The 24,978-nt window shown below is 46.5% G+C and overlaps 1 protein-coding gene across 1 annotated transcript; it reads left to right on the top strand.

Moving 5' to 3' along the window:
• Window positions 1-548: 548 nt before the first annotated feature.
• On the top strand, window positions 549-24,557 carry MYCBPAP (MYCBP associated protein). The gene is made up of 19 exons (XM_081899611.1): window positions 549-700; window positions 2,703-2,830; window positions 3,109-3,289; window positions 3,456-3,562; window positions 4,421-4,601; window positions 5,105-5,220; window positions 6,422-6,572; window positions 9,075-9,190; window positions 9,381-9,526; window positions 10,039-10,144; window positions 11,370-11,559; window positions 12,975-13,162; window positions 14,465-14,611; window positions 15,809-16,129; window positions 17,150-17,271; window positions 18,392-18,507; window positions 21,350-21,462; window positions 21,697-21,879; window positions 24,393-24,557. The coding sequence occupies exons 1-19, from the start codon at window positions 652-654 to the stop codon at window positions 24,492-24,494; spliced, it is 2,763 nt and encodes a 920-aa protein (XP_081755737.1). The 5' UTR covers window positions 549-651; the 3' UTR covers window positions 24,495-24,557.
• Window positions 24,558-24,978: the final 421 nt, after the last annotated feature.

The following is a 24,978-nucleotide window of genomic DNA, read 5'->3' as shown; positions in this document are numbered from 1 at the left end:
GAGATGGTGTTAAGCACAAGATCTGAATTCGCTCCGGGATGACTGTGGGCAGGATTCATGCGCTACAGGGGTTAGACTAGATGAGACCTGGGGTCCCTTCCAACGCTATGATTCACAAATGAAACAGGAAGGCAAGCAGGGAGCCACTACCTAGCAGGCATTGCCGTGCAACACAGCGGGTGCTTTTTTCCTTGGTGCCAACCCGAGCCTATGCAGCAAAGTGCGGCTCACAGCAGCTCAACGCGCTTCCGCAGCTGATCTGCAAAACCTGCTCAGCGAGGCACGCGCGGCGCGACTCTCGCCGCACGCGCGCCCCACCTATGGCCACGGGGTTTTGCACGGCTGCGCCGGCGCGCGCGGAATACGGCGCCCTTGCGCCGAGCCTTGCGCATGCGTCCGGGGACCCGGGCTTTCTCGCACCCTCCCATCGGCGTGTGTGGGCGTGGCTCTCCGCTGCCTAATTGGTCCCCGCGAGCCCCGCCTGGGGGAGGAGAGAGGGGAGGAGCTGCCGCCGCCGCCGCCAGCCGGGCTGTTAGGGGGAAAGTCGTTGCCGTGGAGACGGGAACGCTGCGGGCTGCACGCGCGCGCCTGCTTTTGCGGGGAAAGTAGCGGTTCCCGCGGGTGGCGAGAGCTGGAGGGAGCCTGGGCATAATGAACAAGCCGGGAAAGAAGGACTCGCGCACCAGTAAAACGCCCCCCGGTAGGAAAGGGAATAATAATAATAATAATAATACTCAGCCCATCTGGCTGGCTTTCCCATCAGCCTCGGGAAGGAAGCCGCCTTGCATTAAGCTCGTCATGGAGAGAGCACTTAATTTAAAAACAAAAACAAAAGGTGCCCACAGGAGGAAGTTGCAAGGCGCTGTAGAGCCATTTTTCATACCACAGCGAAGGTAGAGGCAGGGGTGCGAAACTTGAATAAAATAGGGGGTTGGGGGGCAGGTAAGCCCCACCCTGCATAATCGATCACATAACATGGCGCAAACACACCAGTTGGATGGCAGTGCCCATCAACTTTGCCGGGGTGGGGGGCTCAGCCCCTTCAAATATTTTATTGGGGGCCTCGAAGTTGGATTCTGTGGGACGGAGGGGGTGAGACATGGGGGCTTATAGCTGGTATTTTACCCTTTAAGAGACTGGTATTGAACGTTTAGGAACTGCTGTCTCTGACCTTAGAAGTTGTATACAGTGGTACGTCGGGATACATATGCTTCAGGTTACAGACTCCACTAACCCAGAAATAGTACCTCAGGTTAAGAACTTTGCTTTAGGATGAGAACAGAAATCGTGCTCCAGCAGCGCAGTGGCAGCAGGAGGCCCCATTAGCTAAAGTGCTTCAGGTTAAGAATGGACCTCCAGAACGAATTGTTCTTAACCCGAGATACCACTGTATTCAAGCAACATAGTTGCCTTCCCACTGCTGACCCGTAATGACTGGCAGTCAAGGGTACAAACAGCTGAACTTGGAGTTGCCAGGGATTGAACCTGGGACCATATGCACTATAACCTTCATTATCGCTGCACCTTTCTATAAGTTCTACAGGTTCCAGGGTTAAGTGTTTGCTCAAACTAAGCCACTTGCAGCTGGGGCATATCCTGGCAAAAGCTCCAGAGATCTCAGTCCCGGGACCACCATATTCACAGAGGCAGAAAGTGGCAACAAAAGGGTAGCAGAGTCAAGCACAGTAATAGAACAGGGTGCTGATTCTCCTGTGAGAGATCTTAACCGGGGTGTGTGAGCACGGAGGCCGTCATTCAGTGGCCTTTCAGTTGGCGGTTACGGTAATTCCTGACAGTAGAAAGAAGGTCCTTCTGCACTTTGTGTGGAATTAATTTACAGAATTCGCTGCCACGAGAAGTGGCAATGATCACTGGCTTGGTTGGCTTTAAAAGGGGAGTCAACCAACATGCAGAGGATAGGTCTGTGGCAGAAGTGTGTGGCTTCCATTAGGTCTCTGTGTAGAAAGAGATGTACTTCTTGAAGAAGGCATAAACTTTCCTGTAAGGAAGCACAGAAATGCAGCGCTTAAATGTGTCATATGGTGATCAACTTCACCATGTTTTTGTACAAAGCAGCTGCGAAAAGCTGGGGCGCATGGAGGATTAACACAAGGAACCCTTTCTTTTCTCTGCTTGTCCTGAGAAGTTGGAATGCTTTGCCCTTGGAAATGTGGGAGGATATGAATCCATGGCTTAAAGGTGGTTTAAATAACCTGGCTTGTTTTGAAGCTGTAAGCCATAGTTTCTGGGTTTGTCCGTAACAGAAAGCTGCTGGTAAAGTGCTGGGTCCTGGTTTGTTCCAGGCATAGGCAAATTCCAGCCCTTCAGATGTTTGGGACTACAGTTCCCATCATCACTGACCACTGGTCCTGTTAGCTAGGGATGATGAGAATTGTAGTCCCAAACATCTGGAGGGCTGGTGTTTGCCTATGCCTGGTTCAGCCGTTCATGCAAAGGGGGAATTGAAGTGGCCAGGAAGAGTCTCCCAGCATCCCACATACAGCTCATGCATATTCGTGGCTTGTTGGGTAGGAGTGTGACCTGTATCTGGATTGAAGCCAGAATGTTGCATAATTCCAACATACACTGGGGATGGAGCAATGTTTTTTCTTTACCCTGTGATTCTACCGAACTTTAAACGATGTTTTCAAATTGATGAGTGAAATGGAATTTTTGTAGAAAACGAAGGAATTGTGTTTCAGAAAAGAAGAGGCAAAAAACATATGAGCAGCCTTCCTCGCCGGTTCAAGAAGAGCCGGAACCTGTGAGCTGTGTATTGCAAGGAGATGAAATCCAGGCTCTAGCCATCAAGTTGGAAGACTTGGAAAAGGTGGGTGTAGGATGTCAGCAGTCTTTGTGGAAGGCTAGGGCAGCTTCCTAGTGGTGCAGCAATCAAACTGCTAGCACATTAGTGAAGCCAAGCAGGGTCTGGTGTGGTTTCGAATTGGATGCAGAACTGTGTGTTGAGATTCCTCTACGATTCCTTCTTTGTTTTTCTCTCCTAAGAATTTCTTTTACCACCTGAACATGTAAAAATGTTGCCATAGATCCCAGTTTCATGTTTCACTCTAGTGATCATTTCATTGGGGCTGTGTTTTGTTTCGGTAGCTCCGTACTGCACAACTGCCTCAAGAAGAGAAAGAGAAAGAGAAAGAGAAAGAGAAAATTCCTGTGACCAAGAAGTATCTCATTCGCAAATCCAAGCCCCAAGAAGTAGGGAAGAAGTCATATTTCCTGGTTGCTTATCCAACTACTTCAGATGAAACCAAGAAATCACTGCAATATTCTGGTATAGTCAACCTTCAGTTTTTATTTCACAGTGAGCTATGCTAGTTATTGGAAATTCCTGAATAGTTGTTGGAAGTTGTTTTGTTGTTTTTTAAAAAAATGCTCTGATGTTCGACCTATACAATGGGTCTGATCTATGATTTATTGTTTTGCTGTCTTTGTTGTAGGTCTAGAAGAACCAGTTGTTGATAACTTTGGATATATCCTCCCCCATAGCATATTAGGAACTCTCCAGGAATTCAAGCAAGAAGCTACAAAAAGAGGACAGGATCAGGTTGGTTTCAGCTGATGTATGTAGTATTATTTTGCGGGTTGATTGAGCAGGCATCCCTCAAGGACATTTTTATGCCAGCAGGACCATGTAGCTGTTTAAACTTTCTAAGCCTGCCATTTTACTGGTGATTTTGTCTGACTTCCTCCATTATATACCGTATTTTTCGCTCTATAAGACGCACCAGACCACAAGACGCACCTAGTTTTTGGAGGAGGAAAACAGAAAAAATAATAATTCTGAATCTCAGAAGCCAGAACAACAAAAGGGATCGCTGTGCAGTGAAAGCAGCAATCCCTCTTGCTGTTCTGGCTTCTGGGATAGCTGTGCAGCCTGCATTCGCTCCATAAGACGCGCACACATTTCCCCTTACTTTTTAGGAGGGAAAAAAGTGAGTCTTATAGAGCAAAAAATACGGTATATATAGAGAGAGAGACAGACAGACAGACCTACTTTTATCCAATGCAGCACTAAGTAAGCATCCCATCAGAGCGAAGATTTATGCTTTTGGAACAGGATGATCTCATTCTGTCCCATGTGCCTCGCACCTTCCTCAAATCTGCTCTGGAGGGTTGGGGGGAACCCCCAGAGCAGATTTAGAGGTTGCTTAGGAGGGTGGGGAGTCCTGTTACACAAGCTTAAAACCTAGCACTGATGGGACACTTTTAGATTGGATACAAGTCGTGAATACCTTTGTGCATGCCCAGAACAGAAAAAAGGCAGGGGAAGGACTCATTGAGGTGAGCGACATCACTCACCTACTTCTGCTCCAGATAGATTCCATCAGGCTCTGCCCGCTGGTGTAGATGATGAGTGGCAGAATGGCAATGATGTTTTTGTGTGTCCCCCCCCCCCCCCCAGGTAGCAAGACTAGTTCCTGATGAATTGCTTCATGGAGCGTCAGTCCCACTTTTGGGGAGGTTCAGAGAGAAGCGCGAGGAAGAAAAGAAAAGCGCCCCATCGCCTTCGCAGCAGCACATGGCCCTTCAGAACTGGAACCGCAACATGATGCTCAGGAGGATGCAGCAGAAAAGGCTGTGTGGTAAATAAAGTATTGCAGCAAGCGAGTTGCAGGCGTTCCCAAATAAACCTATATGCACCCATGTTAGTGATGGTGGCTGATGGCACTCACTCCAGTGCTGACAAGTGCCTTTTCTATCTTTGAGTGGAGGGGAGGTTTTAAGTAAGGGAGACAGTGTGGTGTAGTGGGTAGAGGACTGGGCTAGGAGCAAATTCCTGCTCGGCCATCAAGCTCACTGGGCGTGACTTTTGGGGCCGGTCACTTTCTGTCAGCCTAACCTACCTCACGGACTTGTTATGAGGATAAAATTGAGAGTTTTTTTGGGGGGGGGGAGAAGAGATGTGCACGCCACCTTCTGAGCTCCTTGGAGAAAAGGTGGGATGTATATTCTGAAATGAATAGTAAGTGATTGTAAGTGTGGAGCTATAACCCAGAGCATAGAGCACGTGCCATGTGGATTTCCTAGACCTTGGGACTGGCCTACAGCATGAGAACAACTGTCTGCCTGTTTGTTTTGTTTTTAGAATGTCTCCACAAATCGGAAAGCAAGCTGCTGATGAACTTTGCTGAGAGTTACAGAAAAATCCAGGAGCAGCGTACGCTAATTGACCGCAGCCTCCCTTTTCTGTACCTCGGAAAGGTGGCTGTTCTTCATAGCTTACTTTGGGTGACGTTTGAGGAGACTTGTGACAAATTCCACATCTGCGTGGTTAAGCGTCTTTTGCACACGCACCCTCGAAGTACAGTGGTACCTCGGGTTACATATGCTTCAGGTTACATGCGCTTCAGGTTACACACTCCGCTAACCTAGAAATAGTGCTTCAGGTTAAGAACTTTGCTTCAGGATGACAACAGAAATCGTGCTCCGGCGGCACGGCAGCAGCAGGAGGCCCCATTAGCTAAAGTGGTGCTTCAAATTAAGAACAGTTTCAGGTTAAGAACGGATCTCCGGAACAAATTCAGTACTTAACCAGAGATACCACTGTATTTGGGGGTGGGGGTGGAATGCAAGTTAGTCAGCTGGGCTTGGACCATTGCTCCAAATACATCCCCACAAATGGTAAGATTAAGGTGTTGAATATGGATGTCAAAGACAAATGTTTAGCTGTGGCAGACTTTTGCAGCAGCACGTGTGATTTGTCTGGAGCAAGGCAAACTATGAGCCTTGGGTCAAATAGCCAGACCAAGGCAAACCGTGGCTTAGCTCACGGCAAGTGCAGCAGGGAGGGAGGAGAAAACAATACAGTCACAGCCTCCTCTCCAGGAACTTGCAGGCTTGTACATTCATGCAAAGTCATGGTTTGGCTCAGCATTGCATGAGAACCTTCTTGTTACTTTTTAGCTTCAGAACGGTAAGATCGGCAGGTGGGAAAGGCACAAGAACTCTGCAGTATTTTCTGTAACGTAAACAGAAATAATTAACATTCAGTCAACATTTTATTTCTGTTTGAACATGCAAACATTAAGTCACCATTTAGCTGTTACTAATATTGACTTCATCAGATTTGTCATATGCCTTGGTGCCTTCTCATGTCACTGATTTTGAACTTTCGTTGGCTGTGTTGCTTTGAGTGTTTCTGTGTGTGATTTAAAAAAAAGTAAACTAGAAAAGCAGGGTCATAAATACAGAGATAATATCAAAGCAGAGTTGGATGGAGAGTAATTACAGATAACAAGAAGAGGTCACGAGGTCACTTTGGTCATCCTTAAACCGAGCAGCTCTTCATAATCCTGAGTCGTATCCTTACCTTGTGTTCTTATTTCCCCCGCGTTGTACCCACATTTTATCCTGTGTCACAAAACCAAACCAAAGCTATGTGACCTTCTGCTTTCTTTCCTAGGGCTTCAATGTAGGGACTGAATTCTGGAACCAGCCTGTGCTCATTGGAGATGAGGTCAACGGACTGGCGGTGACAATGGGCCAAAGCGAGCTTGGCTTCCCAGAAGAAGTCACGCACATCGGCAAACCTCGCAGCATCTGGAAGGAGATGGGTGAGGCACCATGAGCCTATCAGGCTATCCCGGGGGGGGGGGGTTTGCCAAGGATGACTTAAAAGGGGTAGAGTCATTTCCTGTTGCTTTGCTGCAAATGTGATCTTGCAGTCATCCTGCATTTGGGCAGTAACACAGCACCCACCTGCGGCACTGTTTGCCGTCAGGCCCTAATAAGGACTACTGAGATGGTAAATACCAAAAAATTCTGGAGACCGCTTATCTGCATTGACAGAATGTCCCAACTTTTCCCAGCCAGGATTAATATTAAGCAGGTGTGTACAGGCAACAGAATAGAGCAGGCATAGGCAACCTTTGGCCCTCCAGATGGTTTGGACTACAATTCCCATCATCCCTGACCACAGGTCCTGTTAGCTAGGGATTATGGGAGTTGTAGGCCAAAACATCTGGAGGGCCAAAGGTTGCCTATGCCTGGAATAGCACGTTGGCGACAGATACTCACACAGTTGTTCAAAAATAATTTTACACCATTTATCAAATATGTGTGAAAGAGACAGTTACTTACAAAGTGCCATGAAAACTTACAAACTACCCGTACCTAAAATAAAGTAACTTGCAATATCAGATTTTACTAGGTTCTTACAAATTCTTGACTCAGTTTTTCTTTTTTTTTTCTTGTTTTTAAAATAAGTTCAAAAAGATTCAAGAAAAGGGTAAGTTCAACGTTGCTCCCGGTAGCTGTGAGGTGCTGATGGAGCAGCATATGAAGTAATAAAGAAGACAGAGTGCCAGCGTTCTATCCCTGTTTCGCCCTAGCAGTCCAAGAAATTGTCTCTTTGGCGGATAGCACACTCCCTGAGCACAGTTTTCTGGGCTTCTTCAGTTGTCTTGTGCCATTGATGCGTCTGCTAGTGCTAAATATCTTTAAAGAGACAATTTCTTGGCTTAAGCATCCAAGACTGAATAGCCAACCCCAACAAATTGGCCCCACCGGGGGCGAAACAGCAGCCTCTTAACTGCATGGACTGCCCCCCCCCCAAGTCTGAAAGCAAAACCCGAATGCTAGATTCCTGTAGAGCAGTGTTTCCCAACCTTTTTTGGGCAAAGGCACACTTGTTTCATGAAAAAAATCTCGAGGCACACCACCATTACAGCCCCGTGACGTCAGCGCGCAGCGTCACGCCGGGAGGGACGCAGGAAAGTGTAAGATTCAATTTTTTCCCCTCCCCCTTGCCTTCCTTCTGTGCCAACCGCCAAAAAGCCAAGAATCGCGGGACCGCCGGCGGAGGGGGGGAGGGCGAGCGGAGGCAGCGGCGAGCCCCGTTCCTCCCCATCCGCCCCATTCCGTGCAAGGAGCGCGAACAGGTGTGAGAAGGGGGTCAAACCTGCGGGTCGGCGCCGGGGAACCTCCAAGCTTTGGGGGTGGGGGGGAGGAGGCAGCAAAGCGAGGCAGGAAGGAGAGCGCGGCTTGGCGAAGTACTCGGCGGCGAAGGCCAGCAGGTCCGGCGGCCGGTGCCGCAGCACCTCCACCGTGTAGCCCTGCAGCAGCTCAGTCAGACCCGGCGGGATCTCAATGCTCATCTTGTAGCCGAGGCGCGTGGGAGACTCAACGGACGGGCCCGGGAGAGAGAGAGAGACAGAGAGAGACACACGACGGAGAGAGAGCAGGAGTCCCTGCTCGCCGTCGCCACCGCTACAACTACTGTGGCGGTTGGTCGTGGTCGTCGCCGCTGCCGCCGCCGCCCACCTCTATCTATCTCTCCCCCTCAGCTTTCTACGCGGGCCTCGAGCCGGAGGTGGGGGGTGGCCGCCGCCGCTTTCTCCACCTCCACGTCCTGCCTCCTCCTCCTCGAGCCCTCCGTCAGCCCTGAGGGAACCGCCGCGCTCGCGCCGCCGCTCTCTGACACGCGAGAAAGAGAAAGGAACGGAGCGGCGGGGTAGTCGGGGGAAGGAGGGGCCGGAATGGAAGCGCAAGGCGAGCTGCGCATGCCCAGCAGGAAGCGGCGGAGAGCGCCACAGAGAGAGAGAGAGAAGCAAGGGAGGGTGGGGAGTGGGCGGGAACACGCTTCATGCGTCACAATAACGGACAAGAGGCGCTCGAGGGATAGATTAGGACCTAATTTGACTTTTACCAAAAAAAAAAAAATCTTTCAAATTTTCCCCGCGGCACACCAGGCAACGTCTCGCGGCACACTAGTGTGCCGCGGAACACCGGTTGGGAAACACTGCTGTAGAGGAAAATGATCGCAGCATGCTGTTAGGTGCCACCACATCTGAGTGCTTTCCCCCCATTGTTGATTATCTCATATGAGGTTGTGCAGGGAGGGGTTGTGTGTTTGTACCGAGAAAAGCAATAGAAATCTCCATGCTGCTTGGGAGCTAGAATTTCTGTTCAGATCAGCTTGAATCAGTCAGAAACTGCTATAGCTAAGCTCGCAGCTTGGCATTCATGAGGACACTTTCTATTGAGAAACCTTAAAGCTCAGTTACTAGACCTGTTGGTGTATATATCTGTGGGTCACATTTGGGCGTTCCCCACAGGTACCAGACCTTCAAAATACCTCAGTTTCCATCGCACCTGGGAGAAGAGTCTCTTTCTGAAGCAGCGGCGAAACGAGTTAAAGGATATCTTAGAAAAGCTAGATTTTTACAACCCGGTATGGCGACAATAATTTCAATGTGCAAGGCTGTTCATACGAGGCCAAAGTATAACTTCTCGGTAGCTTTCCCTTTGTCTATAATGTGAATTGTGTTTAGATATTCTGATTTCCCTTTTAAACAATAGAAACAAAGCCAACACAAATCACAGCACACTTTCTCCCCCTACCCCGTTTCCCTTGAGTTAAGGACCTGGATGGCCTGGAAGTTGTAAGCAAAAATCACCCATACACCAGTGTAACGGCAGAGAGTCTGTCATCCTTAGCAGAAGAAGAAGAAGAAGAAAAAGAAGAAGAAGAAGAAACAACTAGAGAATTTCCTGAAGAAAAACACTGGTTAGTAACGTTTGGCTAATGACGGGTGGATGAGAGGCCAGGAACAAAGCCTGACTTTGTGAGGACAGCATGGTTTCTCCAAACCCGTATTTCCCATAAAACATTCATTCTGGGGCAGCAGGTATCTGCAGGGCAGGGGAATTAGTGAGTGCAAGTGACCGCTTAACCTTTCCCCCACCCTCCAATTCTTCTATGCAACACCCTCCCCATTTTATTTTACTTTTAGCCATTCAGGCTCTGAAACCCAAAGTGAGTTGAGGCTTGGCTCTCTTCTTCTTCTTCTTTTGATGACATGCCTTATATATCTCCATATTTGATTTAAAGTGTGTACCCCTCCAGCAGTGGCCTGCATGCAATAATTCTTCATTTAAGAAAACTCTTAAGTTAATGAGTTTTTGGTTAGCAAGAGAAGAAATTACCAATCGGAGACAAAAAAGAAAAGACTAAATCTTGCTGAGCTATGTAATTGACCTTGAATGATTTTCATTTTATTTTTTTGCTGTATTTATTAGGGACCCATTAGCAAAGTACCCAGATGTGGTTTCAGCACCAGTGTTGGGCCCGTCTCTGAAGTTCTGCGAACAACCAGCTCGCTGGATCAACACCACTTCTGAAGAGGTGGGGGGGACTTGTTGCGGTTGGCATCTGTCTGTCTCGGGAGCTCTCCTTTGGGGGTGAAGTCAAACCGTTGGAAGGTTATTGCACCTGCTGGGGCTGCAACTGCTGCCTCCTGCATTGTTCTTGCTGCGTTTGCAGTACCAAAGTGACCTCTCTGCGTCACAAGCCCTGGGCAGTGTGGATGGAGATCCTGGGCTGCCCAGATGGCAAGACCCCTCCCTCAGCCTCGCTGATGTGGTCCAAAGCAAAGCAAAGCAAAGCAATACATTTGACACTAGCTTGGCTGCAGGAGTTGCCATAGGAGGCATAAAAGATGCCATCTAGCTGCCTTAAGGACTCCACTCCCGATTTGTGTTGTTCTTACTGCTTAGCCTTTTCTTCTCCCAAAGATGCCCCGCATAGCAGTGAGCAGTTTACTCCCAAAGCCTTTCTTATGAATGAGTACAGCCCCAAGTCAGCGGAGGTTTAGGGTCAGAGTTTTCCTTCTCCTAGATGGGCTACCTTCCCAGGTTGATGAGCCCCATCTGTCCCTCAATTCCCTCTACAGCACATGCAAAAACTGCCTTCTTGACTGTTGGACCCGCTGTTGGTCTCATTCGCTCAATCCACCTGCCTTCGCACGCAGGAGATACAAGAAGTCCCTAACTCACCAAGGATTTAAGACCCATTGGCTACTCTCACCTGGTCTAGCTGACCGGTTTAAGCTGTGTTCAATTGTTGCGTGCTGACAGATTCTAGGAGCCGCAGGTACAAGGGCAGGAAAGAGGTAAGCTAGGTTTTAAAATCGTCCCCAAATCCATGCTGCCCTCCAGATATTAGTTGACTCCAACTCCCATCAATCACAACCCACATGGCTAAGGGTGAGGGATGATGGGAGTTGTACTGCACAATGTTTAAAGGGCACCTTCTTAGCCTCTCCTGCTCTAGCCTTGTGTCTTGTTTCCATTCAGTTTGTAATCATGTAGAGGTACCTAATGATGCAACAAAAGCTGCCTTCCAAGGCAGATCCTTTCCATGTGCTTTGAAGAATGTTCAAAATGTTGATGGGTGTCACATTTTCTGGGTTTTCGTTTGCTGAAAGAGATGTATCAGAATCAGGAAGCGGCACTGGCTTTTGCCCTGAGCTGGTAAAGTTTTTTGGGGGGATGGGGGGCAGTGTGTTAATCCCAGGCAAAACTTGACCATTTCTAGCATCCTTGTGTTTTGTTTCCTTTCGGCCCAATAGGGTGAAGTTGGCATCGCTGCCCGGGTCACCTTTGAAATTCTAGTAGGTGAGAAAGCTGAATCTCTGCTCACTGTGAGCAATGACGGCACGGCTGCCATCTGGTACGATTGGCGAAGGCTACCTCAACCCTTTAGCTTTCAAGAGAAAAAAAGGAAAGACATGCAGAATTTTTACTTCAACACTAGATCAGGTGGGTGATTCCTCCTCCCGTCCCCGGTCGACATTTGCAGCATCGATAAAAATACCAAGTGCAGGCAGACAGGCAGGACAACCTCCTCAGGAGGTTGAATTGAGCATAACTGTTCTGATCTCAAGTATAAGTTTGATCATCTTTGTGCCCTGGTGGTAGCTAGCAGGTAATTGTAGCTGCTTAAAGAGGAAGAGAGGCCGAGGGTGGAATTCAATGTTGTGATCTTATAGTCATTCATTCTGTGCAAGCATGACTCCCCTACTCCCCCTCTCCCCTGTGCACTATTCTAGGGTTTCTCCCAACCCACCCAGAGCTAATTTCTGGGGGTTCAAGAAGGGCAGGGGAAAGCTGTGCAAATGGAAGTCCTTGCAAGGGGCTGCTGACTGTGCTTGTTAGGTGATTCCCGCCCTCCACCCATTTTATTTGCATGTGGTACTTCTGTGGCCAGGACGTGGGTGGCGCTGTGGGCTAAACCACAGAGCCTAGGACTTGGCGATCAGAAGGTCAGTGGTTCGAATCCCCACGACGGAGTGAGCTCCCGTTGCTCGGTCCCTGCTCCTGCCAACCTAGCAGTTCGAAAGCATGTCAAAGTGCAAGTAGATAAATAGGTACGGCGTTTCCGTGCGCTGCTCTGGTTCGCCAGAAGCGGCTTAGTCTTGCTGGCTACATGACCTGGAAGCTGTACACCAGCTCCCTCAGCCAATAAAGTGAGATGAGCGCCGCAACCCCAGAGTCGGCCACAACTGGACCTAATGGTTAGGGGTCCCTTTACCTTTACATCTTTGGCCAGGCATTGAGGCAAAGGGGATCCTCCTGGGTGCCAAATGAAGAAAAGCTGTTGGAGGTTGTAGAGTCACATGGGTGGGCTTCAACCAGATGGTTAGGATACTGACCATTTGTGCCTAGAGCCTAGTGTTTTGTCCAAGGCCAGGTCATTATGCACTGACTAAAGCGATTCTTCTGAACTCTGCCTAATACGTCCCGGTCCAAGGAGCATGATATGTATGAGACAAAATTAAGAGGAAGGCTGACATCAGAAGATGAAGATTATATGCAGTATCCTGGCAAAAGGCCACCTGATAAACTGAAATCATTGTCTTCCTTCTATTCCTCCTTGGGCCATTTCGCACACTACACAACGACAAAGGCACGCTTAGCGGTGCCTCTACATGAAATAGGGGGCTGTGGCCATCCTACATGCGCTTGTATAATTCACACTGCGGAAAACACATGTTTTTTGCAAGCCTGTGTTACATCCTTACAAAAGCCTTGAGGACTCTTGCTTGTTGGTAGATGGGGATATGAATCTGAAAATATGTGAATGAAAACTAAAGCAATGTGTGAAGTATCTGTCAGAGGAGTTGCCTTGCCAGTCAAAACTGCAATGCATCCCCGTTCCCTTCTGTTCCTGTTAGGCGTTATCCTACCTAGAGAAACCAGGAAGTTTTCTTTCATCTTCAAGGCGATAAATGCAGGCATCTTCACAGAGTCCTGGGAGTTTGGCACTCGTCCTGTGTTGTTAGGAGGTGCTATGTTGCAAGTGACCCTGTGGGGAATTGCTGTGTATGAAGATATATCAGCTGATCTCAGGAACGAGATAGAGGTAATCAAACAGGGGCTACGAACATTGTGGGTTATCGGGTGCTCTAAGGTTAGATATCTTTTGTGAGATGAGTTGGCCTGAGCACACATTCTGTTTGCCCACGGGGAAAGATACCTTCCTTGTCATGGTCACACGGATGAAAGAATGCCATCAGGGATTTCTGTAGAGCAGGGTTGGTTAGCCTGTGACCCTCCAGATGTTGCTGGAAACTACGGCTCCCATCATTCCTGACTGTTGGCCATATTGGCTGGTCCTGAGGGAAGTTAAGTCCATCACCGCCAAGTCCACCACTAACACTGAAAGATTCAGAACTATGCCTCTCTTACGTAGTGTACAGTTTGCATGCAAGCCTGCAGTTCTCACGTGTTACCCTGGATCTTTTGAATTAAGACCTGATTGCGCTCTAGATTCTGGCACCCCCAGAGTTAACAAAAGGCGCACTTTATTGTATGGGGGGGGGGAGAGTGAAGGGTTGGGCTTGCCAGAGAGGAAGGGGTCTTTAGCTCTTGTCTTTTCAGTATCCAAAAGCTTCCTGGTTGCTGAGGTGAAAAGCATCAACTTTTGCCCAACTTGGGCTTAAAAATAAAAAAACAAGAACAAAGACTTCCAATCCTGTCAGGAAAGGTTTGTCCTCAATCTCTTGAGAAGTGGTTTCTAAAAAATACATCTTCATCCTGCTTTCCAGTTTGGTGGGGGAGAAATAGATCAAGCTATCTTTGGGGCTTTTCTGGAAGGAACCTCAGACCACTGAAACTTCTTGATTAGTTAAGGTGTGGAGGTAGCAGCAGCAAGGAAGGAGTGACATTTTAGGTGATCTTATCTTGGCTTAACACTCCCAGGAGGAGATTACATTTACAAGTGATAAGAGAAGGTGGCAAAGATCTGCAGTGAAGGGGACAGTGATCATGGGCTCAGCATGAGCAGTTGCAACTCAGCTTGCTGGTGTCCCCTGACTGACTATAATGGACGGTTCCCTTCTTGACTCTCCAGGCCAAAGCAGAACTTCCAGCCAGGACCAGGGAGACCAGAGTTTAAACCTCCACTCATTCATGATGCCCATTAGGTGACCTTGGGCCACTCACTCTTTTACAGTGACCTTGTGAGGCTGGCTGGGCAGAGATGCTCAAACAGAAGGGCCTTAGCCCTTGTTCATCTGGGCAGTGGCAGAGGGCAGAGTTTCCTTCCTCTTTGCTTCTGCCGCCCTGAGGCGACATTGCATGTTTATGTATTTATCTCTCCGTGTGCCTCAGCAACAGGAATGTGCATACCCAAACTTCCATGTGCTTTTCTTGGAAATCACAGGAAGAGCTAGAAGCCCAGGAAGTTGCTGTCATAGTGGAAGAGAATCTGAAGGACCTGCTTGATCGAATCCGTGTGCCAGAGCGACCACGGTCTCCTCACGATGCGTATGTCACAGAGGAAGAGCTATTCCACAGAATGAACCCAGAGGTATCTTTCTGCTTTGGAGTGAGAGGGTGCTGTTGGTTTTTTATGGGTCAGGATGTCAGGAATCAGCTTTAGGGTTCATGCGCTGCACTCCTGTCTCTATTTAGAAGTGTGTGCCACAGAGTTACATGGTACTTACTCCTTTCTAAGTGTATACAGGACTGTTGGCTTAGTCACTGAGGCCTGGAGGACGGGGCTCAATGTTACAGTGGTACCTCAGGTTACATACGCTTCGGGTTACAGACTCCGCTAACCCAGAAATAGTGCTTCAGGTTAAGAACTTTGCTTCAGGATGAGAACATAAATCATGCTCTGACGGCGCGGCGGCAGCAGGAGGCCGCATCAGCTAAAGTGGTGCTTTAGGTTAAGAACAGTTTCAGGTTAACTACGGACCTCCGGAATGAATTAAGTACTTAACCTGAGGTACCACTGTACTTTAAAAACTGAGACTGACTGACTTTTCACAACATTCCTTATTGAGGAACATTTGTATTTCTGTTGCCTAAAGGCTAGAACGAAGAGTTTTGAACTTTGAAGGGATTGTGGACTTTAGTGACACAGTCCCCCTCCCCTAAGAGGAGCTGTAGCCGCTGTTTCCAGAACTTAGCCAGCATACTCTCAGTCTGTTAATCATGAGAATCTTAAATCTCGGGGTTATGCTTTCGAGCCCCACGTTGGGCAAAAGATTCCTGCATCGCAAGGGGTCCCTTCCAGCTCTACAATTCTGTGATTCTATACTGCTCCTGTCAGGTGATTTCAGGGAAGAAGCTAGGCCAAGATGTTGTTTAACAAAGGAACAGCTTTATTGTAAGAGAACATGATTCACTGCCACAGAGCCACCTATAGTTGAAGCAGCAACCGTTAACTCTACATCACAACTCCCATGGCAGATCTGGGAGCCATTTTTTATTTATTTATATTGGGCTGGCATATCAGGTTCTATCCTAAAATGGGATTTCTACATCATGGAATCTATCGGAATCTGTTTAAGTATGTTAATATCATAGCGTATTCAATCCTTCCTTACTTTCCTTATCTTCTGAATACCAGTTGTTGGGCCTTGCAAGTAGGGAAGGTGCTCTTGTTTTGGGGTCCTGCTTGTTGGGGTTCCCACGAGCATCTGATTGGCTACGGTGAGAAGAGAGTGATGGACCAGAGGGGCTTTTCTCACGTTCTTCCCTTATCTTCTCTCGCTTTCAGTTGTACTACCAGCACCAAGTGGTAAAGGAGCTGTATGAGCTGTGGAATAAACTTATGAATCCTCCTCCATACGAGGAGGAGATGATGAAAAGCATCGCTACCCAAGAGGAAGCCTCTCTACCCAAGAGCGGTGGGGAGTCTCGGCAGAAGAGTCCCGACGAATTGCCCCGTAAGAGTGTGTCCCCAGATGATTCTTCGGTGAGGAAGGCCATGGTGGAGGAGCTGGCCGGCGAGCTGAGTAGGTCTGATGTGGAGGACGCCAACCGAATGGAGGACATCAACCGAGTGGAGTGGAATCTGTCCATCTTTGATTTCAAACAGGTGCTTGATTCGGGTGTTCCTTACTTCTCCTGGCTCTGCCCTGTTCCTAGAAAGCGTCGGCCTTGTTATCAACATATCCAAACTTTTCGTTTATTGAAGGCAGCTAGATTGAAAGAAGAATCAGTGTCTAGGACTTGAGACACTGGAATGTGGTGTGTACAAACATGCTGTCTTAAGACGCTTGCACGAGTAACCCCGGAAGAGCAATGCATCGTTAGTTCTATTTCCCAGTGATTGTCTTTATTTTCCAAGCCAGCTTCCAGAGATCCAGCCCGCTTCCAGAGATCCAGCCCACTTCCAATGCTATTATCTTCATTAGAAACTCAAATGCAAATATGGCTTTTCATATGTTTAGTCCCATGTCATTTTTTTAAGGTGGATGCCAAAAGGGAGAATCCCTGTATCCAGCAAATACAGATCTTGTGGTTCAGTCATTCAGTAAAGGGATGCGGGTGGTGCTGTGGTCTAAACCACTGAGTCTCTTGGGCTTGCTGATCAGAAGGTCGGTGGTTCGAATCCCTGTGACGGGGTTAGCTCCCATTGCTCTGTCCTAGCTCCTGCCAACCTGGCAGTTCAAAAGCACGCCACTGCAAGTAGATCAGTACCGCTGTGGCGGGAAGGTAAATGGCCTTTCTGTGCGCTCTGATTTCCGTCACATTGTTCTGTTGCACCAGAAGTGGATTAGTCATGCTGGCCACATGACCCGGAAAGCTGTCTGTGGACAAACGCCAGCTCCCTCGGCCTGAAAGCGAGATGAGCGCTGCAACCCCGTAGTCACCTTTAACTGGACTTAACCATCCAGGGGTCCTTTCCCTTGGACAGGGGAGTGTTGGAGGTGTAGAAGCATTACAAGGCTGAGGCCAGCTATTAACTTTCACAGAGGCTGCTAGAGGTGGGGCAGCTCTTTTGCCCAAATTTTTCATTCTACCGGGCATGGTGATCTTGGTCTGGCCGTGGATAGCCAGGAACATTTGGTGTTACTAAACCGAGAAATGTTGGCTGTGATTTCTCTCTCGTTAGACTTTGCTGACAATCCCCGAGGAAGAGGAACGAGAAGCTGCCCTGGCCCAGCTCAATAAAGCAGCCTTGGAGCTTTGTTATCCACCAGTGATGCCTCAGACAGACCTCCTTTACCAAATATGGTATGTTGTGGGTGCTTGCAAAGCAGGGATGGGGGACCCTGTGGCCCTTGAGATGTTGCTGAAATCCAACTCCCATCAACCCCAACTAGCATGGCCAGTGGCAAGGGAGAAGGGGAGCTGGAGTTCAGCAACATCTGGAAGGTCAAAGGCTCCCCACAACTGCTGTAAAGGATTGATTTTGTCCACCAGACACCTTACGCTAGCTGACTGGTAACATTGTCAGCCAAATTAGAATTGATCAGGGGTCTGGAAACCAAGCCATATGAGGAACGGTTGAAGGAGCTGGGTATGTTTAGCTGGAAAAGAGGAGACTGAGAGGAGATACGATAGCCATTCTTCAAATATCTCAAGGACTGCCACACGGAAGAGGGAACAAGCTTGGGAGGGTAGGACATGAACCAATGGCTTCAAGTTACAAGAAAGGATATTCTAACTAAACATAAGAACTTTCTGACAGTAAGAGCTGCTCTACAATGGAACGTTCTCCTTGGACGTCTTTAAGCAGAGGTGGTACGACCATTTGCCATGGATGCTTTAGCTGAGATTCCTGCATTGCAGGGGGTTGGACTAGATGACCCATGGGGTCCCCCAATTCTATGATTCTGTTATCCCCTCCAGAAGCAAACCCAAATGCTATGTAGAGTAGAGAAGAAGCTGGGGTGGGTTGATCCATGTTAAGAGGAGGAAAGGTATTTTGGGGTGCTGGGTGGCTCACAGTTGTCTTCGTTCTTAAGCCAATTCTAGATGTAGTTGGGTTTGTTTATTCCACAGTCCCTTCTTCCAAGGAGTTCAGGGAAGCATGTATTGCTCTTCTCCTTCCTCCATTTCCCGCCCCTTGCAACAACCTTCTTGATTGGCCTGACAGATGGTGACTGGCCCCAGGTCATTGACTTGAGCTGGGTAGTTAGTTGGACCGAGCTGATGGTAGTTGGAATGTGACAACACTTCTAGCTTCCTTTTCCTGCCTTGTCGCATTAACATGGGGCAGCTCCTGCTAGTTTCAGGCTGCCTTTGGTTCTGAATGTGGAGAAAAACCATTGAAAAACAGGTAGCAACATTCTATTGCTTTCCCAGGCCCCTCCTCCTCCTCAGACTTAAATTAGTTCCTTTTTCATTGCAGTTTCCAGTTGTGGCGTGAAGTGATCGATGGTCTGGTGAGCCGTTCGCTGGTGCTCAGGTCGCTGCTTGGTATGCCTGAGAAGGATACTTACGTAGAAATTGTTCCAGAGGAAGTAGGTGAGCTATTCTGTCAACGGAGATCTTTCTGTGGAGCTTGGCAGAATCTGGAGAGGCCAGGAGTGCAGCCTGCCAATCCAGCTATGTAGTTAATGACCTCGTCATGCTAGGATGGAATGCGAGTGGCACTGTGGTTTAATCCACTGAGCCTCTTGGGCTTGCTGATCAGAAGGTTGGCAGTTGGATTCCCCGCAAACGTTGCTCTGTCCCAGCTCCTGTCAACCTAGCAGTTCGAAAGCATGACAGTGCAAGTAGATAAACAGGTACCGGTGCAGCGGGAATGTAAATGGTGTTTCCATGTGCTCTGGCTTTTAACCGTCCAGGCCTCCTTTACCCTTTACCTTTTACCATGCTAGGTTGTTATGCCAGTGTTGTTGTCGTCGTCATTAAGTTAATTTCTTTCTTTCTTTTGAATATATTTTTATTGAACAATTTTAGCAATAACCATTTACATTCCCCCCCTTTGCCCCCTCCCCTCCCTCCCTCTCCCCCCCCCAGGACTTCCCTCAGCTCCCCTCCCTGGTTTCTTTGCACATATTATCCCCTGCATATTATAAAATTGTACATATCGTTGCCTTATCTATCATATATTCAACTGATAACTTTTTGGATGTTTATTCAAAACCTGCCAAGGAGTCTAAGTTGTTTTGTTGTCTTTTTAGATAATTTGTAAAAAGGTCCCATTCTTCCTTCAAGTCACGATTGTCCTTATTACGCAGTTTGTATGTCAGCTTAGCCAATTCCGCATAGCTCATCAATTTTTCTTGCCACTGTTCTTTCATTGGGATTTCCTCATTCTTCCATCCTTGTGCTAACAAGACACTTGCAGCTGTTGTAGCGTACATAAATACATTCTTTGGGGTTTTTTTGGCAGGTCTTGTCCTACAATCCCTAACAAAAATGCTTCAGGTTTCTTTATAAATGTTATTTTAAACATTTTAAAAAATTCATTGTATATCATTTCCCAAAATTTTTTAACTTCTACATTCCCACCACATATGATAAAAAGTACCTTCTTTTTCTTTACATTTCCAGCATGTGTACGACCCGGTTTTGTACATTTTTGCTATTTGTACTGGTGTGATATACCATCTGTAAATCATTTTCATATAAGTAGTTTTCTTTCAAAAGAGAACAATCTGTAAATTTCAGATCTACTTCCCACAATTTCTCCCCGTCCTCAAGTTGTATATTATGACCTATATCTTGTGCCCATTTGATCATAACTGATTTGACCTTCCCATTCTAGCAGAATACTATATGCTTTCTCCAGCAGCTTCACTTCTTCTTCTATAACTTCCTTTTGAAATCTGGAAGTTGTATAACTAAACCCTTTTTTGTTATCTTCTTTATACATTTTTATAATTGTCTATAATGCAGCCAATTCTGAAAATGGTCTTTAATTTCCTCATAATCTTTTAACTTCCATTTCCCTTCTTGATCTCTCAATTACTCTCTATATGTAGGCTACTTCCCTTTTTTGCCAAGCGGTTTGAGCAATGAAGCTTCAATTGGTGATAACCACCAGGGTGTTTTTTGTTCTATTAAATCTTTGTACCTCTCCCACACCCTCATTAGCTATCTCCTGATTGTATGATTGTAGAATCCTTTATGCACTTTTCTTTTCCCGGTCATTAAGTTCATTTCTATGACGCTTTCTATTTTTAAGAAAAACATCTCAGAGTTGTTTACAACCTACATCAAATCAAATGAAACAATCAAACATTGCTGAAGAAAGTAAAATATAAAGTATACTATATATATATATATATATATATATATATATATATATATATATATATGTGTGTGTGTGTGTGTGTGTGTGTGTGTGTGTGTGTACATATATATATATAGAGAGAGAGAGGTTACCAGATTTGAATCTGGGGACACTTTTCAACTTCAATGGATTTTGTATGGGGACTGATTTGTAAATCTGGGGACTGTCCCTGGGAAACAGGGACATCTGGTAACCTATGTGTGTGTGTGTGTGTGTGTGTGTAAAATTTCAAGAGAAAAAGGAAAAATTTCCACATATACACTTCAATACATTGTTTTGTTTTATTGACTTCCCATCCCCTTTTCCATGGTGATTTTATTTTCTCTCCTTTTACTACACCCTATCTTCTATCTCTTATAACAAAACAATATTATAGTAAGTCCTATTTTTTTTCCTGTTCCTCATGCTTCAAATCCTGCTTGCAAGTTCGTCATACTATAATATTTCTTTAAAGAATAATAATTGTATTTCCCAGCCTTTTGACTAAGATCAAGTGTAGTATCTGTTCTTAAAAAACAGATACTACACTTGATCTTAGTCAAAAGGCCGGGAAATATTATTATTTAAAGAAACATTATAGTATATATTATACTACATAGTATAGTATATATTCAAAGCAGCATAATTAACAGGAAGCTAAAAGTTTAGTATGAATGAGCAACCAAGTGAGCTCTTGGAGAGGAGATTGCAGCTGTTTTGTTCCTCTCCAGTTGTTTTGCTGCTGAACTAAGCCATGGTTTGTTGTAGTGCATCATCTGAACTTGGGTTTAGCGTTCTCCAAACAAATCACAAGTAGGTCAGCTCAGCAGCAAAATGACCAGGGAGGAGCAAAGCCTTTGCAGCTCAGCTCCAGAAACCTGCATGTTCGTGTGCTCATGCTAAGCCATGGTGATGTGCGAATGATGTTTGTTGAACAGGATGTCAAATGTTCCTGACTTTTCAGAGCTTGGTACTAGTTACCTGGCAAAAAAAAGTAGATGGCGGTGACCGGTGAAATAATGGAAAGTTGTCACTTCTAGTCTAAAGAGGGTTCAGTTTAGCAAAACTACTCTGTTTTCTGCGCAGTTGAGGTGAAGCCAGTTACCGTGAGGACAGGGAAAGAGGACCGGAAACCTCAGAAAGAAGACAAGAAGGCTGCAAAGGAAAAAGACAAAGAAAAAGCGAAAGCGGCCAAAGAGGTACATAGCTGGACTCTTGTAAGATAAGAATGCTGGAAACGAAGGACTTGGTTCCGAGGAAAAGGATTTTGGAGCTTCCGAACAGAGCTGCCTCTTTGCTGTGAAAGGGCGGCTTCCTTCGGACGTGCAACTTGCTGGGAAATACACATGAGAAGACGTGCATGTGACATATGTCCTCGGCTTGCTCCGAGCTCTCTCTATAGTCTATATCATACCTGTGTTTTTTCTAAACAGGAACGTCCAAAAAGCACGAAAGCCAAATTGAAAGAAGAGAGAAAAGCAAGAGGTTCCACAAAGGAGACAAAGGAGTCTGTGTCTGCGTCACAGGAAGCTGCAGGGTCAGAGGCCCAAGAAGCTCACCAAGAACAGGTGGACCCAATCCTGCAGGAAAAGTACCATGAGAAACTTTATGTTGAAGTAAGTCGGTGTGCCCACTGCTGTCACCTTTTGTCCATTTCCTCACTGCTTTAGCCAAAGTTCTGAACCCTGTTATTTGTAGGTATGTACTGTTAATGCGGGTGGCGCTGTGGTCTAAACCACAGAGCCTAGGGCTTGCTGATCAGAAGGTTGGCGGTTTGAATCCCCGCGACAGGGTTAGCTCCCAATGCTCGGTCCCAGCTCCTGCCAACCTAGCAGTTCAAAAGCACGTCAAAGTGCAAGTGAATAAATAGGAGCACACCGGTGGGAAGGTAAACGGTGTTTCCGTGTGCTGCTCTGGTTTGTCATGCTGGCCACAGGACCCGGGAAAACTATCTGTGGACAAACGCCGGCTCCCTCAGCCAGTAAAGCGAGATGAGCGCTGCAACGCCAGAGTCCTCCACGACAGGACTTAATGGTCAGGGGTCCCTTTACCTTTACTGTTAAAATTAGTGGGCCTTGCTTCTGAACAAATGTGCCTAGGATGAGGCTGCTTGTCATCTTCTCCCAGTTGCTTTTTCATTTTGTGCCATCTTTTCAACATACGGCAATTGATGTCAGGCTTAGAACTTGCTGTGCATTTGTGACAGACAGGCAACTGTTTAATCCGGGCTCCTGAGATGAAAGTTAAAACTTCTCTATAATGAGTCCTTCATGCATGCATTGCTTTTGAAATGGGTACCTTCTCCGCAAGTTCAGAGTGACTTTTTCATTTGCTTCCTCAAGCTGATCTAGCAGAGTTATCTTCTGTGATAACACAGAGGCCGGGCATTAGGGAGAAATAGCATCTCCTGCAGTCCTGAAACACGAATCGATTCTCCCCACTGACTTCTTTTCAGTGCTCAGACTTGAGACTTGATAGACCGATGGAATAATTACACTTTTTGTCTCCTAACAGCATAGGGCTAGGCAGCAAAGAAATTTGGGTAGGGCTGCTATTCCGGAATAAACTCAGCCAGAACCATAACATTTTAATACAATCTATGGCCTTTTAAACTGGGGGGCAATTGTTTTTGTTTGTTTTTATATTCTAAATGAAGGGTGGTATAGAAATTTAATAATAAAAATACAGTCATACCTTGGATCCCGAACACTCTGGAACTTGGATGTTTTGGTTCCTGAACGCCGCAAACCCGGAAGTAAGTGTTCCGGTTTGCAAACGTTCTTTGGAACCCAAACATCCGTGGGTTCTGATTGGCTGCAAGAGCTTGAGAGACTCCTGCCTGACATCCTGGAGAGCTGCCGCCGGTTGGTTTAGACAGAACTGAGCTAGATAGGCTAATGATCTGATAAGGCAGCTTCCTCTGTTCCTAAAATCCTACCCATGTCTACTGAGCCACACTTGAGTATGCAGTGGGCAAGTGTGCATTTCATGGCCATCTAATTCCTGCCACTTCTCACCCCTGATCTTAGCTTAGAAGGGCAGGCTAGGCCAGCACCTGAGGGCCATTCCAGGATCTCCCAGAACAGCCAGCAGGCACGATAGCCTGCCTTCCACCTCCACTAGCCAAAAGGATATACGGGGTTGCATCTTCTTCAGCTCAGCAGGTCAGACATGAGAGAGAAAACGTGGGGCCGAGAGTGCTTCCCAAAATTTTATGAAGCACTTAACCTGTTGAAATGACAATTCTCCCCTGCCTCTAAATGCACAGTCCTCTTTTGCACCTGTGTGAGGCAAGATTTCAGCCTTTCCTCAGCCCACTGAAAAGAAAGATTGGCAGCAGGTTACAGCACAGTCCTAATGTCTACTCCGAAGTCCTGTTCAATTCAGTGGGCCTTATTCCCAAGTTTGGTGAGGCTAGGACTACAGCTTTACATGTACCCCAAATAGTATATGTTTATATCATGGATAGGCAAACTAAGGCCCAGGGGCTACATCTGGCCCAATCGTCTTCTAAATCCAGTCTGTGGATGGTCCAGGAATCAGCATGTTTTTACATGAGTAGAATGTGTCCTTTTATTTAAAATTCATCTCTGGGTTATTTGTGGGGCATAGGAATTCCTTCATTCCCCCCCCCCAAATATAGTCCATCCCCCCACAAGGTCTGAGGGACAGTGGACCGGCCCCTTGCTGAAAAAGTTCGCTGACCCTTGGTTTATATGTTTGTAGCTTCCTCAGCCATTACACTAATGGAACAAAGAGGCTTTAGGAGCTGTTGGGATTGCTCCAATTTGTCACTGATGATGGAATTCTGCAGCAGTAATATACAGGGTTATCCTCAGTTGCAGTTGGTCATTAAGGCTGCAGTCCTACACCCATGTATCTGAAAGCAAGCCCCACAGAGCATTCAGTGGGGCATACTTCTGAACAGACATATACTGTACAGGGTTGCTCTGTTAAAGACTGAAAAATGCCTCTCTCACACACAGAGAATGTTTGTTATGGGATGCCTCACAGACACAAAAACCACCTGAGAAAAACCATACTTGACTGTCTGTTCATGTGTACCTTTCTACTGGGACTTTGCTGTCCACACTTTTGTCCTGAAAGTTTTTTTGACTCCTGTTCTTAGGTTTATGGACTGCTGGATTCAATGGTGAGCAAAATGCTTTCCCTCTTTGAAGTGCTGAAGAACGATCCCTTAGAAAAGAAGAACAAACCACCTTTTGTCTAAATACAGTACTACTGATTTCATAATGAAATGATAATAATAATAATAAACCCTGTTTATATATGCTGTGCCAGAGCAGTTTCCTTTTGTTTATAAAGCTGCCAATTGCTTAAATAGGCATGAGGGCTAATCTGCACAATTAACTCTGCCACAGTTGGCTGGCACTACTCGTTTCTCTGTACTCTGTTGTGTATAACCCTGTCGAAAATTTTGGGGGTGTAATTAAGGGCAATCCACAGAATGGCAAGGTTTTCTTTTTTTATCATTCTTTTTTATTGATTATTTCCAAAAAGCATAAAAAGTAACACACAAATACAAAAAAAAAGGAAAAAAAATACACAGAAAAGAAAAATTAAAAATAATAAACAACAATTATCATTTCCATATCATCCATATAACATAGTCATCTTTTGCGGGACTTCCTTCAGCCTGTCCGTAAATCATTCGAAGCAATAAATAAGGTTACACGTTTCATTACTTATATTGT

Source organism: Podarcis melisellensis (genome assembly GCF_964234715.1).
Source record: "Podarcis melisellensis genome assembly, chromosome: 2".
Taxonomy (NCBI): Eukaryota; Metazoa; Chordata; class Lepidosauria; order Squamata; family Lacertidae; genus Podarcis; species Podarcis melisellensis.
This window is presented reverse-complemented; position numbering and strand designations above follow the sequence as displayed.